Source organism: Mesoplodon mirus (genome assembly GCF_964341445.2).
Source record: "Mesoplodon mirus genome assembly, chromosome: 10".
Taxonomy (NCBI): domain Eukaryota; kingdom Metazoa; phylum Chordata; class Mammalia; order Artiodactyla; family Ziphiidae; genus Mesoplodon; species Mesoplodon mirus.
The window spans coordinates 105,536,357-105,555,679 of record NC_138986.1 but is presented as its reverse complement, the minus strand read 5'-3'; the positions used below and the strand labels follow the sequence as shown (position 1 = coordinate 105,555,679).

General features: G+C 47.6%; 1 protein-coding gene across 1 annotated transcript in view; it reads left to right on the top strand.

Annotated features, from left to right (window-relative positions):
- LOC309811218 (protein FAM170A-like) overlaps positions 1-15,690 on the top strand; it is a gene marked incomplete at both ends in the record, with an annotated part of 187,118 nt that extends 171,428 nt beyond the window's left edge. The window contains 2 exons of the mRNA XM_082633806.1: positions 4,005-4,608; positions 15,671-15,690. Coding sequence (XP_082489932.1) covers positions 4,005-4,608; positions 15,671-15,690 — 624 coding nt within the window. The remainder of the gene's footprint in view (positions 1-4,004; positions 4,609-15,670) is intronic.
- Positions 15,691-19,323: the final 3,633 nt, after the last annotated feature.

Sequence of the window (19,323 nt, the reverse complement as noted above, 5' to 3'; positions counted from 1 at the left end):
AAAATGTCAATAATCCACAGGGAAACTGGAGACCATTTAAAATATTCATATTAAATCTCTCTAGAAAAGACATTAAAAGATCTCCAATCAAAATGTGAATTTTATAATAGACATGGTATGATACAATTTATAATAGATATGGTATGAACCTTTCTATTTCACGGGAAAGCTTCGGCTGGGAAAAAGGAATTGTTCTTGAAAATGGGGCCTGTGCTACTGCAGACACTGTGCTCAACCTAGGTCCACCGAATGCTCTGATGTCATCACTGAGGTCACAGAATTCCACTGTGCGCCTGGCAACCTTGCAAACATAACAGCCCTGGTGAGCACTAGGCAGTACTGCTGGTTCACTAAGTGGTACAAGTTTTTCAGCCATTTAGGAGACTTGACCATTTTTATTTGTATTGAATCATTTCAACGGATTGCCCAAGAGCCAAGAAGGGCCAACCTGTAGGGAAGAGGAGGAGCTGGACATCTCTTGAGGCATCTTCTAAGGGAGACTTCTAGTTGGTACGATGGAACGGCGACAAAAGAGGAAACATCTGGAAAATGAAGAGTCCCAGGAAACTGCCGAGAACGGTGGAGGTATGTGGGGGGCAACTTGTCTGGGGCACATGGGTTTCTGCCAAACTGAAGCTTCTCCAGGAAGCGGGGGACTGAGAACGTGTCACCTGTGAAGCAGGGAGCGAGAGACCTTGTCTCACTGATGCTGCCGTATCTATCTGGAGGGCCCCTGTGGTGTGAGACGGCACAGAACGGCCAGATGCCCCCTGGGAGATGGGAGGTCAGCTCCGCTGGTCTGAGGACTCTCTCCTGGGGCAGCCGGGCCTGGAGCTTTGTCGGACTCACAGCAGGCTGCATCCTGCTTGCACAGACCTAGAGGTGCAGCTTTTCTCAGACCCCGATTTCTCTCTTATTCTCTTGGGTCTTTCCCTGGGGTCATGAGGTGGGGGATGTGAAGGATGCAAGGATGCTGAGAGAGACCCATGAGTTGCTTGGCCTCTTTTACCAAAGTGGAAAGAGAAGCCCCATGAGTTGAAGGCCCTGTTGAAAAATATCTTGACAAGTGGAATGCACTTTGAAAGAAGATTGTTTGTCTAGGGATGGTGTCATATTGAAAGCAAGGAGGATTTATTCCTTCAACAGGAAGAATTTCCCAAAGGAGATCAAGGGAAGGGAAGGGTTTTCCAGAGACTGAGACCGCGTGAGCGGGGGTGAGAAATGTCCTCAGGGTCCTGCGGGGAGCTCTGAGAGCCACGGGCCACGTGGTGCCTGCGTGCATTAAATGTAGGCGAGTAGCTTGCCCTGGGAGAGGGGTGGTCACCCCAGAGCTCCAGCTAGAGGCCTCTGCCCCAGATTAGAGCCCAGTAGCTCCTACCAGGCCCAGGGCCCTGGAGACTGTAGGATGGGCCCTGGGAATGGAGCTCTAGACAGCAGGCAGATTTCCAGGCAGTGGCTGGGACAGGCTGGGGAAGGCAATGACTGCCCCTGACCATTCAGAATATTTTGCTCTATGTTCCTGTGTGTGTGTGTGTGTGAGAGAGTGAGTGTGTGTGTGTGTGTGTGTGCGTGTGTGTGTGTGGTAGTGCAGAGAAGAGCGAGATGAATGGGGGTAGAGTGCTTACCAGATATAACATCTGTGTGGTAAAGTTCTTGTCACCCTGCCTGGAGCTGGCTGACACTCGGCGTACCTAGGAGTGTATACAGAATTCTTGTTAGGGGTGTTTTATGAGACAGTAACTCATACACCCATGTACACTCTGATACAGCAAAAATATCACACACCCCACATATAACTTCCTTATTAAACCACACACAGCACATGGAGGTATATACACGCATCCCTCCTATACTACGTTCTCATACAACCCACCTGTATCACAATCCTCTCCTCCAACACCAAACGCTGGAGATGAGATATGTATATAGACACACACACTATATATATAGGACACACACACACACACACTATATATACATGTATTTCCTCAACTCTTGCACAAACACAGCTAACTTCAGCCATCTCTAAATACCTCTGTAAGAACCAGTCACGTGTCATACACACCACCCTTATAACACATTCTTGAGTAATGCCAGACCCGCTTTGTACAAACCACAGGAAACCACAGTCTCAGTAACCCATGTCAGGATTGCCAGAGAAAATATGGGCTATCCAGTTCAATTTGAATTCCAGATAAACAACAAGTAATTTTTCAGTATCCGTATGTCCCACATATTGTATGGGCCCTACTTACACTAAAACTAAGTCAGGCCAAATACTGCATGGGAATACTTACACTAAAAAATTATTCTGGGTTTATCTGAAACTGAAATTTAACTGGGTGCCTTGTATTCTTGTTCGCTAAGTCTGGCAACCCTTATATACTTACCACCAGCTGATGTATTATATATTTATTGTAGTTTTGTTTAGTGTGTGTCTTCCCCTACTAGAATGTGCAGCGTTACCAAAGACTACAACAATGCAAGAGTGCCGGATACACAGGAGTAGCTGCTTACTGAATCTTGGTGAATGAATGAATGAACACGCACCATAAATACAAGCCACACCATGTAATGAGGAAAAGTTACATGTCCCAGAATTCCTGACTTGTGAACAGAAAAAATGCACACAAAGGCCACAGACACAGATAGACACGTCTGCACTGTGCTCCCCATGCCAACCCCACACTTACCACAGACTTAACTCATACACATCACTCACTCTTCCCACACACTCACAGTCACCACCGAGGCCTACATTACCAACTAGACAGTGAGAGAATAAGTATTGATTGGAATTAAATCCTGGAGGATCCACTGGGAACCACACTCTCAACTGTGTGTATCCACTGCACCTGACACGTGTCACACACTCAGTAAATATCTGTGGACAGAGGACTGATGAACCCACCCTGAGCCTTTCATTCCTCCCTCAGGAATCTCGAAGTCACAAGAGGATCCCCCTCGGCTTGGATCCACTGTGGTGGCCCAAGGCTGCAGCCCAGGGGCAGGGGAGGTCTCCTCTGCCTCTAAATACTTCTTCTGTACTTCTACTCTGCGCAAGCTCAGCTACGCTGGTAAGGGCGCGGGGCTCCTCAGGTGAGGGGGTGCTTGGCTGTGAGGCAGGAGGCACACAGATCCCAGGGAGGCTGAGAGGAAATCCAGGGTCATCAGAGGTGATGAGGGCTCTGTGGAGGAGCCTGGGCAGGATGCCTGAGCTGTTCCGAGGGCATGGATGCCAGCTGAGTCTGGGAGTGTGTGTGTGAATACTGCTACTACCATGGTGGGGAAGTCAAGGAGCAGGGGCCGGAAAGGTCTGGGCTTGAGGTGGAGGGAAGAGGGACCAGATTAAGCATCTTCAGAGGAAAATGTAGGCTTTGTCTTTGCCTTTGCTTCCAGAGAAGGACAGAGTTCTGCATTATCCACCTCCAGCCTGAGAGCAGGACCATCCAGCTCAGGTGTACACAGCTCACACATACACGTGCCCTCCAGGCACAGCCCTTCTCAGTGCACATCAACCCCAAGCACGTGCTCCACAGTACTCTCCTGCACCACAGCCCCATTCCACAAGGAATGCACCACCGATATTCCCAAACTCACACTCCTCGTCGTACACGCATCCAGCCGCATCCCTCACATACTACAGCCCTCACCACCATACTCCACACCCCTGTATATAGACACCGCTCCAGTATCCCCCCCCCACGCACATTAAAAGCCCACAGATGACACCCGATACACCACTCTGTCCTACGGCCAACAGACACCAAGCTCACGACATAGCTATGTCGTGCCAATGTCCCTCTCTCGTCTACCACACCTGCTCCCTCAGCTTCCGGCATGGCCCATGCATGTTATTATGATTTTCATTTCCTTTTTCAGGAATCCGGAGATTTCATCGAGACACTGCCCAGCCTAGACCACCCCTAGCCCAGGATCAGGAAGAAGGAGAGACCGCTTCCCCATCACACTGTGTCTCCTCCTCACCCTCTTCACCCTGTAAGAACTATCTGCACCCAGACAAAGAGGAAAGGGGCATGAAAATATACTACATGCAGGTACAAGTGAACAAGGGTGTCGCTGTCTCCTGGAAGACAAAGAAACCCTTGGGGTTGCCTGAAAAGCAGCTGACGATAGAAGAAGTGACCCTTCCTGAGGATGTGTGCGCAGTAGCCACTGACCCCTCTTCTGATGTGTCCACCAAAAGCCTCCTGTCTGACAGTGAGCCCACTGGGGAGGAGAAAGAGTATGAGGAAAGGGCAGCGCCAGGCAGCCCATCAGGGCCACCTGCTGTCGAGGAGAGACCCAGCGCCAAGACAGCGGACTGGATGCTGACCATGGAGACTAGCTTCAGGTGCATGGCTTGCTGCCGGGTCTTCCCCACCTTGGAGATCCTCCAGCAGCACGTGAAGTTCGGCGTCCTGCAGGGCTTCAGCTGCCGTGTCTTTCATCTCAACATGGCCCAGTGGATGGGCAATGTGGAATCCGAGAGCACCCCTGAGGAGGAGGAGGAGGAGGAGGAGGAGGAGGAGGAGGAGGAGGAGGAGGAGGAGGATGAAGAGAAGCAAGAAGAAAAGGAGAATGAGGGAGAGCAGCCCACGGGGGAAGGCCCCAGCCCAAAGAGACCCCGCAGGCAGGGTCTTTTCTCTCCTTTGAGTTCCAAACAGCAACTGAGATTCATGGGACAGAAGATCCTGGAAGACGGTGTGGCCGTCCCTTGGAAGAGGTAAGGCTTGAGGCTGGCAGTCTTCTGAGCCTATGTCACGAGGGCCCAGAGGAGTCTAAGGGAAGGGGCCGCACACATGTGCTGGTTGACCTAATGGCTCTGCAGTTGCATCAAATGGGACACACCCAGCACTAACAAAGGCATTGACCTCTGTTGATGTAAACAAGAAGGTGGAGCCTTTTCCTAGGAGTTTTCTCAGGGTCTGCACGATGGACCTCAACTCTTAGAGGACGTACTGCCAGCAGCTCCTTCTCGGCAGAGAGAGCCAGGAGTGGTCTCAAGAGAGGACAGGGGCCCTTGCAGGACCAGAACTTTGAGGTCTGAGAGCCTTGGGCCTGAGCCGAGATCTCACCCTGACCACTGTACCTAGCCTTCTGTGACAAAGGGGAATAGGAAAGAGAGTCACGTGGAAATGAGGTCCCCCGAGATATGGAAATGTTCCAGAACGTTCGTGGCGTGGTAGTTGATCTGGAGCCAAGCTCACTGTGGTGTGTGTGGCTCTGAGCATTAAGGCAATGCTGGAGGGTAACCCTGACCAGCAGAGCTTGGAGTGCTTCTTGTCTCTTCCTGTTCTACCTCATTTGCTTTATCCCTTCCAGGGAGAAGAAAGGACCCTCGGGAGAGTAGCAGACAGAATGCCGTGGTCTGAAGGAGGATGAAGGGACCGGCACTCAGTCTAACATCATATGACAATAGAAGCGTCCTATGCAATAAAGGGCATTTTCCAAACCTTTCCTGGAGCTTTGATTTAATGACATTTTTCTATCTATGCATCTATCTGTCAGCTACATCTGTATCTTTCAAGGTTTGTGAACAAGCTTTCACATAAGCACTAGAGACGTCCACCAGCATTTTCCCGAAGAGGCCTGCAAATTGCTGGGGACTCCTCACAAATAGGGAACGGCCACAACCCCTGCCACACAGACTCTGCGCGTGGCCCTCCTGACGTACTCCCACTCTCTCTCTGAATTTCCCAACGTCTGAGATGAGGGTGCTGGCTGGAGGCAATGATCACGTGCAGGCTGAACCTTCTCCAGATTCTGATTCTCTTCCTGGGCCTATCGTCCTCAAGCACAGTTTCCATGTCCCTGGCCACACTGATCTCTCTCCTTCAGTCCTTCCCTCCCTCCCTCTCCTGCCTCCCAGTGCAGAGAATACTTTTTTGCATTTGAGACGACATTTATTTTTTGTTCACAGAATTCTCACCTGTTTTACTGTGGCCTCCATTGTGAACATTCCAAAGCTGAGAATTTTCTTTTTTTCTCCCTCATTTCTGCTGAGTCTTTACCTTCCTAATGCAGTGAGCTCACAGTGCCTAGCTGACTGGATGAGGAAAAAAAATCCAGGGAGCAAAGAGAAATAATAAAAGAATATATCAGTTAATTTTTCATAGTGTTATCCAACTACATATTTTTAAAATTTTGGAATAATATTAGGAAACTTCTCTTTATAAAAAACTGAATTATTGGGCTTCCCTGGTGGAGCGGTAGTTAAGAATATGCCTGCGAATGCAGGGGACATGGGTTCGAGCCCTGGTCTGGGAAGATCCCACGTGCCACGGAGTAACTAAGCCCGCGCACCACAACTACTGAGCCTGCGCTCTAGAGCCCGTGTGCCACATCAACCGAGCCCACGTGCCACGACTACGGAAGCCTGCGTGCCTAGAGCCCATGCTCCGCAACAAGAGAAGCCACTGCAATGAGAAGCCCGTGCACCACAGCCAAGAGGAGCCCCGGCGCACTGCAACTAGTGAACACCCGCTAGCAGCAACAAAGACCCAATGCAGCCCAAAATAAATTAATTAATTTAAAAAAATTGAATTAGTTTCAAGGGTACAATGTATAAAAGTACAATAAAAGCCCCCCTTCATAACCCCCCAACCCCACTCTCAAGATGGAATAGATATGCTGTGATACAATTTATAGTCGTAGTACTACTACTCCTCCCACCGCATCCGAAATCCTCTGAGCCAGGTGCAGCAGCTTCCTTTCACAATGCTAGGACCCGCCACAAGACAGATGATAATCCCTTTGGACATTTCAAGGAGCGGCACCAGGGGAACAGTACCTGGGAAATGCCACTGACAGCTCAGAATATCCATGGCATTTCTAGAGCCTCGGCACTGCTCTCGCTCTGGGAATGAAGGTCCAAAAAGCACATCGGAGAATGTTCATAGTTGTAAACAAGCTCCACCTTTGAAACACAATCTACATAGAACCACATATACAAGCCTGCACAATGGATGAAGCCAAGGTCTCCTCCATGATTTCCCTTCTGACCACCTTATTGTCTCCTCAACCATAAAAGGTGAACTTGAAACTCAGGACCTTGCCTTGTCGCCAGAAACATCCAAGCTTGGATCAGTCTTTCTAAGACCAGATACTTGCTCTCTGAACTATTAGAGACTTGTCACATACACACAGGTAGAACAGGATTATTTCTATCTACCTGGGGACCTGGAGTCTTTCACATTGCTCCTGTTAAAACTCTCACAACAGCAAAACTTTACCTACAAAGGGATCAAGCTATGACACTCCCAATTTCCACAAACCTCCTCAGCTCTTGTGAGTCACATGCAGCCAATTCCAGGAATTGGAAACATGGTTGTGAGGATGAAACTGACTTTGGGGCTCCCCTTGGATATGGTCTTCCAGACTTACCAAAAGGCCATTAAGAGGACGGTTTACCCCACCTCAGGGAAACCCGAGGCAGTACTTGCAGTCAAGGGCTGGCCATGGCTTCTGAGCTACATCCAAAAAGAATTTCATACTGTACCTGGATCTGCTGAAGCCATTTCTGACTGTCCGAGAGCCAGCATGTACCGCTCCTCAACTGCCTCCATTGTGGATCATCAGTAGGGCTGTCAGATTTAGTAAATAAAAGTACAGGATACCCAGTTAAACTTGAACTTCACATGAATAATAAGTCATTATTTTTAGTATAAGTAGATCCTATGAACTATTTGGGGCATACTTATCTTAAAAATATACTTGTTGTTTTTCTGACATTCATATTTATCTAAACAGCCTATATTTTATCTGTCAACCCTACCCTTCAGAAATGATGGAGGCTCATAGAGATCCAGGAGACGCCTCAGCGCCTCCTCAGCTTTTATTTCTACGTCCTGGACAGCGAGCACGTACCTTCCACTCCCAGTCATTGGCTAGAATGGAGGATATTCTCTGTTTTAGAGCTTTTTCTACTTGTCATTGTTATTATCTTCCTTATTTTAAAGAGATGTTTATTTTCTCCCAAACTTAATAGCTCATCCAAAAGTATTTCAAAGTTCATTAGACAAGGGAAAAACAACATGGTTCTGAAAAGTGAAGGAAACCGCCTGGTGTTTAGTCAAGAAGTAGTAGGGAGATTGAAAAAGCCAAACTTAATAAGCAAATCTCTCCAAGGGTATTTTCAGAGCTTGATACCCTCCCACACCCTGAAAATATTATTACATCAAGAATGTAGAACTGCTAACCAAATGTAAGGCTCCCATATGATTCTATCAAACTGAGGATGCTTCTTTACTAAGCAGTGAGCACACTTGCTGCCCCAGGGACCTTGGCAGTTGCAACGTAGGGCTCTTCCCTTTGGGATGGAAACAGCAAGTTTTCCTGTGGTCTACACACTGGCCCCCAAAATACTACACTCCCAATACTTGTCAACTTTAAGTATTTTTCTACATATCTCCATTTTTCTGTTACTATTTGGACTACATCCTAGACTTGACACTACGTAAATTGCATTCAAGAAGCTATTTTTAAAAGTTGGTAGGAAACCTTAAATCTATAGCTTGCAGTCCCTGGCTTACTTTCATCCAGGTGCATAAGGGTTTTCAAAAGTAGTCAGGTTAGTTACCCCATATCACAGCCCCACGCTTGTGTCACAGGTATAAAAATGGAACATGCTATTTAAGGTTTTAGTTGCCAAATCATCAAGCCTCCCAGACAGAGGCAATAGAGCAAAATGATTACAGAGGCATGGATTTTGATTTGCTCCAGTGTCTTGGGCAAGTCACTTGGCCTCTGTATTTATTTGTACTTATCTGCACTTATCTGTCACTTGGGGGTCATAATTGTACCTGGTCCATGGGTACGTTGTACAAATGATCTGTAAGGTAGTTACAAGAAACCGACACAGAGTAAGCACTCCACAGACATTGGCTATTAGCTATTGGAAATAGTTCTCCGTGAAACAGATGACTTTATCAGTGGATGACACGGTGGGAGACAGTGAATCACAGAATCACAGCATGTTGAAAGTGACCTAGTTCACACTCTTATGTGAAAAGAAGAAAAGTGTGCATGGGTAGAAAATGTCTGAAACTTTACCTAACAAATAGTTCATCATGTTAGCATGGAGGATTAGAATAAATCAGGAAAGGAGGAAAGAAAAACTTGAGTGTCATTCAATTTCTCTATCATTTGTGTTTCTACACTGAGACTCTGAATACACTGGAAGTGCAAATTTTTTTAATGTGGCGGGATAAAGGTTTTCAAGTTTTCCTGATCCATCCATATTATTATCTCAGAATTGCTGGCAGTTCTTGCCATCTTCGGATCTACACCCATGTGAGTCAGTGGGCCATTCTGGACGGAGGAGATAATAGAGCAGAAGTGAAGTGAGAGGAAAGGAGAGAAAAGATTTTCTCTTTTCTCTTCAAAGAGGAAAGGTCTTTGGAATGGGAACAACTCACAACCAAACTTTGGGGAAAGGATGTGATGGAAAACGAGACAAACATCCTACCCCTGTGATGAGAAGGATTCCCTGGGCTGGATGGAGGGAGGTCACAGGTGGCTGGCGAGGAAACCAACTAGCGAGAAACACACACAAGGGCAGAGTAAACACCCTGAGGCCACTCAGCCTGACTCCATGCAAACATATGTCCAGCAGACAGCCCTTCACCTGTGGCTCCCCAGCAAGACAGGTACCTCGGGGGTGCCAACTCATTCTGAGTCCATTATGCCTGGCCATTCATAAACCGCTGTCTAACGTGTGAGGAATAAACTCTCAATGTGTATGAGGAAATTGGGGAAGGAGATTGAAAAGTTACTTAAACGAAAGAAAAGAAGTTCAGGAAGGCAGGATGGTAGAGAGACAAGAAAAAGACCTTAAAAGATAGAAAGGATTTGCCAAAGAAGAGAAAGAAAAAGAAATGATTCCGAATGGGTTAACCTGCAGCTAGGAAGTTAAGGAAGATTATTGATGGGTGAAGACTATGGAATAAAGTGAACAAAATTTATCAAAAGTTGCTGAGAATATGCTAAGCAGCATGATTATCAAATTATGAATTGGCTGCAATGGCATTCTAGGGGAGCACTAGGAAGGGGAAGCAAATGTTCCTGAGATGACAGTAGCAGGTGGAAAGTTGTTTCAGGGGAAGATCAGTCTTGCAGAGGGTGTATCAGAGTAGGGCAAGTGTGAGCAAGCAAGGAAATACTAAGTGTATATGGTTCCTTCACTGAGTGCACCCAGCCCCGTGGTCAGCCTTGAGAACAAGCAGGACTTCAGGTACTGGAGCTACATTTCAGTCATCAAGACTTGAGAAGACACCCTTAACTCAGGTCTTCTCTTCAAACTCCATCGTTCCTTCTTGACCTTCATTTGGCCTCTTCCCTTACCCTCAAGCTCTGGACGGAGGCCACAGAGCAAGATGGGTCACTAGTGTCCTCCATCCCCTGGCGACTGTGGTTCACATCAGTGGAGTACCAAAGGCAATAACCAAGTAACAGACACAAGAGTGTATGAAGAAGAAGAGATTCTGATAAGGCTTTCTGTGACAGTGTGGGCCAAGTCGGCTCTATATGGCTGGTATCACGTGAATTATGAGCAGCCTTAGGGGAGAAGTCCTCAGAAGGCAGAGCCTGGCTCTCTAGAGGCTCTGCGTGCTCACAGCCCACTCCAAGACCTCAGTTACAGCTTCAGCCCCCAATATCTCTCCCTCTGCCTGCTCACAGTTTTTGAAATCTTCTTTCCTCCACATTTCTCTTGAGAGGTGGAGGAGGAAGATGAGCTTCAGGCCAGCTCAGACTCCCCTGGGATCCCAGCAGGATGCCTATCATTAACCTCCCACCTTCTAGGAAGCTCCTAAGATCTTCACATTTGGGGCAGTTCTCATTTCAGCTGTGCTTCAAATTGCTGGCTGGAGACGGCCTGTTGGAAGGTGGCTAAACGCAAGTAGCAATCCTTCGGGCAGCCTGGCCCTTCTCGACTGTCAGACATCTTCAGGGATATTCTAGGAAATGTTGTTTGTTCTAGAGAAGGGAGGGAAACAATCCAATTGTCCAATAATGCTTGAATGGAAGATAAATGATGCTATATGCATGTGATCAAAAAATATCAAACAGTCAAAAATCAAAGACCTAGATCTATATGGATTCATGTGGATAAATCTTGAAAACATAATATTGATTGAAAGAAAATAAGATAAAGAATGTTAGATTGTGATAACAGGTATGTAAGTATTTAAATATTTAAATCAATTCAACATATTGCTTCTATATAGAGAGATGCAAGAAAATAAACTTTATCCAAAGAACACATTATTTACATTTAATATGCTCATTTATCTAGGAGACCCAAAAGAACCCACAGATAAACTAGCAGGAACTAATAAGACGGTTCAACAAGGCACACACATACAAGATCAATAAATTTTAAAAGTCAATCAGGCTCCTCTACACTGGCGATAACAAATTAGAAACTGTAAAAGAAAAATAAGAAAAAAAGAAGATCTAAAAATAGTCACAAGAGCCATATAAATTATTTAGAGCTAAGCATATGTAGAAGGCAATATAACTAACAAACTGAGTTCGAACAGATAAAGTCCGCCCAACCCAAGGTTAGGAAAAGACTGTTGTTACTTTATGAGAACAGACCCTCTTCTTACGGAGCAGATCAGTAAGTGAGAGTGAATCAAAGAAACACAGCATTTGAAAAGTCAGCTAGTCCAAGCCTCTTGATCGCACATACAGAAGCTGAAGCCCAGATAGGTTGAGTTACTTGCTAAAGGGCCCAATGTTCAGACTCAAGGACTAGCATTTTTCACTCAGTCGCAAGACACAATCAAATGCAGTACCTTGGAAAGAGGTGGGGAAAAAATGAAGAAATCAATTATATAGTTCCTCATCTTTAAGTACAGAAATAGCTGTGACAAAATTACACGTATCGAGGGAAAATTTAAGTGCAGAGTTTAAAATGTCAATAATCCACAGGGAAACTGGAGACCATTTAAAATATTCATATTAAATCTCTCTAGAAAAGACATTAAAAGATCTCCAATCAAAATGTGAATTTTATAATAGACATGGTATGATACAATTTATAATAGATATGGTATGAACCTTTCCCTTTCACGGGAAAGCTTTGGCTGGGAAAAAGGAATTGTTCTTGAAAATGGGGCCTGTGCTACTGCAGACACTGTGCTCAACCTAGGTCCACCGAATGTTCTGATGTCATCACTGAGGTCACAGAATTCCACTGTGCGCCTGGCAACCTTGCAAACATAACAGCCCTGGTGAGCACTAGGCAGTACTGCTGGTTCACTAAGTGGTACAAGTTTTTCAGCCATTTAGGAGACTTGACCATTTTTATTTGTATTGAATCATTTCAACGGATTGCCCAAGAGTCAAGAAGGGCCAACCTGTAGGGAAGAGGAGGAGTTGGACATCTCTTGAGGCATCTTCTAAGGGAGACTTCTAGTTGGTACGATGGAACGGCGACAAAAGAGGAAACATCTGGAAAATGAAGAGTCCCAGGAAACTGCCGAGAATGGAGGAGGTATGTGGGGGGCAACTTGTCTGGGGCACATGGGTTTCTGCCCAACTGAACCTTCTCCAGGAAGCGGGGGACTGAGAACGTGTCACCTGTGAAGCAGGGAGCCAGAGACCTTGTCTCACTGATGCTGCCGTATCTATCTGGAGGGCCCCTGTGGTGTGAGACGGCACAGAACGGCCAGATGCCCCCTGGGAGATGGGAGGTCAGCTCCGCTGGTCTGAGGACTCTCTCCTGGGGCAGCCGGGCCTGGAGCTTTGTCGGACTCACAGCAGGCTGCATCCTGCTTGCACAGACCTAGAGGTGCAGCTTTTCTCAGTCCCCGATTTCTCTCTTATTCTCTTGGATCTTTCCCTGGGGTCATGAGGTGGGGGATGTGAAGGATGCAAGGATGCTGAGAGAGACCCATGAGTTGCTTGGCCTCTTTTACCAAAGTGGAAAGAGAAGCCCCATGAGTTGAAGGCCCTGTTGAAAAATATCTTGACAAGTGGAATGCACTTTGAAAGAAGATTGTTTGTCTAGGGATGGTGTCATATTGAAAGCAAGGAGGATTTATTCCTTCAACAGGAAGAATTTCCCAAAGGAGATCAAGGGAAGGGAAGGGTTTTCCAGAGACTGAGACCGCGTGAGCGGGGGTGAGAAATGGCCTCAGGGTCCTGCGGGGAGCTCTGAGAGCCACGGGCCACGTGGTGCCTGCGTGCATTAAATGTAGGCGAGTAGCTTGCCCTGGGAGAGGGGTGGTCACCCCAGAGCTCCAGCTAGAGGCCTCTGCCCCAGATTAGAGCCCAGTAGCTCCTACCAGGCCCAGGGCCCTGGAGACTGTAGGATGGGCCCTGGGAATGGAGCTCTAGACAGCAGGCAGATTTCCAGGCAGTGGCTGGGACAGGCTGCGGAAGGCAATGACTGCCCCTGACCATTCAGAATATTTTGCTCTATGTTCCTGTGTGTCTGTGGGTGTGTGAGTGTGTGTGTCTCTGTGTGTGTGTGTGTGTGTGGTAGTGCAGAGAAGAGCGAGATGAATGGGGTTAGAGTGCTTACCAGATATAAAGTCTGCGTGGTAAAGTTCTTGTCACTCTGCCTGGACCTGGCTGACACTCGGTGTACCTAAGAGTGTATACAGAATTCTTGTTAGGGGTGTTTTATGAGACAGTAACTCATACACCCATGTGCACTCTGATACAGCAAAAATATCACACACCCCACATATAACTTCCTTAGTAAACCACACACAGCACATGGAGGTATATACACGCATCCCTCCTATACTACGTTCTCATACAACCCACCTGTATCACAATCCTCTCCTCCAACACCAAACGCTGGAGATGAGATATGTATATAGACACACACACTATATATATAGGACACACACACACACACACACACTATATATACATGTATCTCAACTCTTGCACAAACACAGCTAACTTCAGCCATCTCTAAATACCTCTATAAGAACCAGTCACGTGTCATACACACCACACTTATAACACATTCTTGAGTAATGCCAGACCCGCTTTGTACAAACCACAGTAAACCACAGTCTCAGTAACCCATGTCAGGATTGCCAGAGAAAATATGGGCTATCCAGTTCAATTTGAATTCCAGATAAACAACAAGTAATTTTTCAGTATCTGTATGTCCCACCTATTGTATGGGCCATACTTACACTAAAACTAAGTCAGGCCAAATACTGCATGGGAATACTTACACTAAAAAATTATTCTGGGTTTATCTGAAACTGAAATTTAACTGGGTGCCTTGTATTCTTGTTCGCTAAGTCTGGCAACCCTTATATACTTACCACCAGCTGATGTATTATATATTTATTGTAGTTTTGTTTAGTGTGTGTCTTCCCCTACTAGAATGTGCAGCGTTACCAAAGACTACAACAATGCAAGAGTGCCGGATACACAGGAGTAGCTGCTTACTGAATCTTGGTGAATGAATGAATGAACACGCACCATAAATACAAGCCACACCATGTAATGAGGAAAAGTTACATGTCCCAGAATTCCTGACTTGTGAACAGAAACCATGCACACAAAGGCCACAGACACAGATAGACACGTCTGCACTGTGCTCCCCATGCCAACCCCACACTTACCACAGACTTAACTGATACACATCACTCACTCTTCCCACACACTCACAGTCACCACCGAGGCCTACATTACCAACTAGACAGTGAGAGAATAAGTATTGATTGGAATTAAATCCTGGAGGATCCACTGGGAACCACACTCTCAACTGTGTGTATTCACTGCACCTGACACGTGTCACACACTCAGTAAATATTTGTGGACAGAGGACTGATGAACCCACCCTGAGCCTTTCATTCCTCCCTCAGGACTCTCGAAGTCATAAGAGGATCCCCCTCGGCTTGGATCCACTGTGGTGGCCCAAGGCTGCAGCCCAGGGGCAGGGGAGGTCTCCTCTGCCTCTAAATACTTCTTCTGTACTTCTACTCTGCGCAAGCTCAGCTACGCTGGTAAGGGCGCGGGGCTCCTCAGGTGAGGGGGTGCTTGGCTGTGAGGCAGGAGGCACACAGATCCCAGGGAGGCTGAGAGGAAATCCAGGGTCATCAGAGGTGATGAGGGCTCTGTGGAGGAGCCTGGGCAGGATGGCTGAGCTGTTCCGAGGGCGTGGATGCCAGCTGCGTCTGGGGGTGTGTGTGTGAATACTGCTACTACCATGGTGGGGAAGTCAAGGAGCAGGGGCCGGAAAGTTCTGGGCTTGAGGTGGAGGGAAGAGGGACCAGATTAAGCATCTTCAGAGGAAAATGTAGGCTTTGTCTTTGCCTTTGCTTCCAGAGAAGGACAGAGTTCTGCATCATACACCTCCAGCCTGAGAGCAGGACCATCCAGCTCTGGTGCACACAGCTCACACATACACGCGCCCTCCAGGCACAGCCCTTCTCAGTGCACATCAACCCCAAGCACGTGCTCCACAGTACTCTCCTGCACCACAGCCCCATTCCACAAGGAATGCACCACCGATATTCCCAAACACACTCCTCGTCGTACATGCATCCAGCCGCATCCCTCACATACTACAGCCCTCACCACCATACTCCACACCCCTGTATACAGACACCGCTCCAGTATCACCCCCCACGCACATGAAAAGCCCACAGATGACACCCGATACACCATTCCGTCCTACGGCCTACAGACACCAAGCTCACGACATAGCTATGTCGTGCCAATGTCCCTCTCTCGTCTACCACACCTGCTCCCTCAGCTTCCGGCATGGCCCATGCATGTTATTATGATTTTCATTTCCTTTTTCAGGAATCCGGAGATTTCATCGAGACACTGCCCAGCCTAGACCACCCCTAGCCCAGGATCAGGAAGAAGGAGAGACCGCTTCCCCATCACACTGTGTCTCCTCCTCACCCTCTTCACCCTGTAAGAACTATCTGCACCCAGACAAAGAGGAAAGGGGCATGAAAATATACTACATGCAGGTACAAGTGAACAAGGGTGTCGCTGTCTCCTGGAAGACAAAGAAACCCTTGGAGTTGCCTGAAAAGCAGCTGAGGATAGAAGAAGTGACCCTTCCTGAGGATGTGTGTGCAGTAGCCACTGACCCCTCTTCTGATGTGTCCACCGAAAGCCTCCTGTCTGACAGTGAGCCCACTGGGGAGGAGAAAGAGTATGACGAAAGGGCAGAGCCAGGCAGCCCATCAGGGCCACCTGCCGTCGAGGAGAGACCCAGCGCCAAGACAGCGGACTGGATGCTGCCCATGGAGACAGGCTTCAGGTGCATGGCCTGCTGCCGGGTCTTCCCCACCTTGGAGATCCTCCAGCAGCACGTGAAGTTCGGCGTCCTGCAGGGCTTCAGCTGCCGTGTCTTTCATCTCAACATGGCCCAGTGGATGGGCAATGTGGAATCCGAGAGCACCCCTGAGGAGTAGGACGAGGAGAAGGAGGAGGAGAACGAGGAGGAGGAGGAGGAGGAGGAGGAGGAGGATGAAGAGAAGCAAGAAGAAAAGGAGAATGAGGGAGAGCAGCCCACGGGGGAAGGCCCCAGCCCAAAGAGACCCCGCAGGCAGGGTCTTTTCTCTCCTTTGAGTTCCAAACAGCAACTGAGATTCATGGGACAGAAGATCCTGGAAGACGGTGTGGCCGTCCCTTGGAAGAGGTAAGGCTTGAGGCTGGCAGTCTTCTGAGCCTATGTCACGAGGGCCCAGAGGAGTCTAAGGGAAGGGGCCGCACACATGTGCTGGTTGACCTAATGGCTCTGCAGCTGCATCAAATGGGACACACCCAGCACTAACAAAGGCATTGACCTCTGTTGACGTAAACAAGAAGGTGGAGCCTTTTCCTAGGAGTTTTCTCAGGGTCTGCACGATGGACCTCAATTCTTAGAGGACGTACTGCCAGCAGCTCCTTCTCGGCAGAGAGAGCCAGGAGTGGTCTCAAGAGAGGACAGGGGCCCTTGCAGGACCAGAACTTTGAGGTCTGAGAGCCTTGGGCCTGAGCCGAGATCTCACCCTGACCACTGGACCTAGCCTTCTGTGACAAAGGGGAATAGGAAAGAGAGTCACGTGGAAATGAGGTCCCCCGAGATATGGAAATGTTCCAGAACCTTCGTGGCGTGGTAGTTGATCTAGAGCCAAGCTCACTGTGGTGTGTGTGGCTCTGAGCATTAAGGCAGTGCTGGAGGGTAACCCTGACCAGCAGAGCTTGGAGTGCTTCTTGTCTCTTCCTGTTCTACCTCATTTACTTTATCCCTTCCAGGGAGAAGAAAGGACCCTCGGGAGAGTAGCAGACAGAATGCCGTGGTCTGAAGGAGGATGAAGGGACCGGCACTCAGTCTAACATCATATGACAATAGAAGCGTCCTATGCAATAAAGGGCATTTTCCAAACCTTTCCTGGAGCTTTGATTTAATGACATTTTTCTATCTATGCATCTATCTGTCAGCTACATCTGTATCTTTCAAGGTTTGTGAACAAGCTTTCACATAAGCACTAGAGACGTCCGCCAGCATTTTCCAGAAGAGGCCTTCAAATTGCTGGGGACTCCTCAGAAATAGGGAACGGCCACAACCCCTGCCACACAGACACTGGGCGTGGCCCTCCTGACGTATTCCCACTCTCTCTCTGAATTTCACAACATCTGAGATGAGGGTGCTGTCTGGAGGCAATGATCACGTGCAGGCTGAATCTTCTCCAGATTCTGATTCTCTTCCTGGGCATATCGTCCTCACGCACAGTTTCCATGTCCCTGGCCACACTGATCTCTCTCCTTCAGTCCTTCCCTCCCTCCCTCTCCTGCCTCCCAGTGCAGAGAATACTTTTTTGCATTTGAGACGACATTTATTTTTTGTTCACAGAATTCTCACCTGTTTTACTGTGGCCTCCGTTGTGAACATTCCAAAGCTGAGAATTTTCTTTTTTTCTCCCTCATTTCTGCTGAGTCTTTACCTTCCTAATGCAGTGAGCTCACAGTGCCTAGCTGACTGGATGAGGAAAAAAAATCCAGGGAGCAAAGAGAAATAATAAAAGAATATATCAGTTAATTTTTCATAGTGTTATCCAACTACATATTTTTAAAATTTTGGAATAATATTACGAATCTTCTCTTTATAAAAAACTGAATTATTGGGCTTCCCTGGTGGAGCAGTAGTTAAGAATATGCCTGCGAATGAAGGGGACATGGGTTCGAGCCCTGGTCTGGGAAGATCCCACGTGCCACAGAGTAACTAAGCCCGCGCGCCACAACTACTGAGCATGCGCTCTAGAGCCCTTGTGCCACGACAACCGAGCCCACGTGCCACGACTACGGAAGCCTGCGTGCCTAGAGCCCATGCTCCGCAACAAGAGAAGCCACTGCAATGAGAAGCCCGTGCACCACAGCCAAGAGGAGCCCCGGCTCACTGCAACTAGAGAACGCCGCTAGCAGCAACAAAGACCCAATGCAGCCCAAAATAAATTAATTAATTTAAAAAAATTGAATTAGTTTCAAGGGTACAATGTATAAAAGTACAATAAAAGCCCCCCTTCATAACCCCCCAACCCCACTCTCAAGATGGAATAGATATGCTGTGATACAATTTATAGTCGTAGTACTACTACTCCTCCCACCACATCCGAAATCTTCTGAGCCAGGTGCAGCAGCTTCCTTTCACAATGCTAGGACCCGCCACAAGACAGATGATAATCCCTTTGGACATTTCAAGGAGCGGCACCAAGGGAACAGTACCGGGGAAATGCCACTGACAGCTCAGAATATCCATGGTATTTCTAGAGCCTCGGCACTGCTCTCGCTCTGGGAATGAAGGTCCAAAAAGCACATCGGAGAATGTTCATAGTTGTAAACAAGCTCCACCTTTGAAACACAATCTACATACAACCACATATACAAGCCTGCACAATGGATGAAGCCAAGGTCTCCTCCATGATTTCCCTTCTGACCACCTTATTGTCTCCTCAACCATAAAAGGTGAACTTGAAACTCAGGACCTTGCCTTGTCGCCAGAAACATCCAAGCTTGGATCAGTCTTTCTAAGACCAGATACTTGCTCTCTGAACTATTAGAGACTTGTCACATACACACAGGTAGAACAGGATTATTTCTATCTACCTGGGGACCTGGAGTCTTTCACATTGCTCCTGTTAAAACTCTCACAACAGCAAAACTTTACCTACAAAGGGTTCAAGCTATGACACTCCCAATTTCCACAAACCTCCTCAGCTCTTGTGAGTCACATGCAGCCAATTCCAGGAATTGGAAACATGGTTGTGAGGATGAAACTGACTTTGGGGCTCCCCTTGGATATGGTCTTCCAGACTTACCAAAAGGCCATTAAGAGGACGG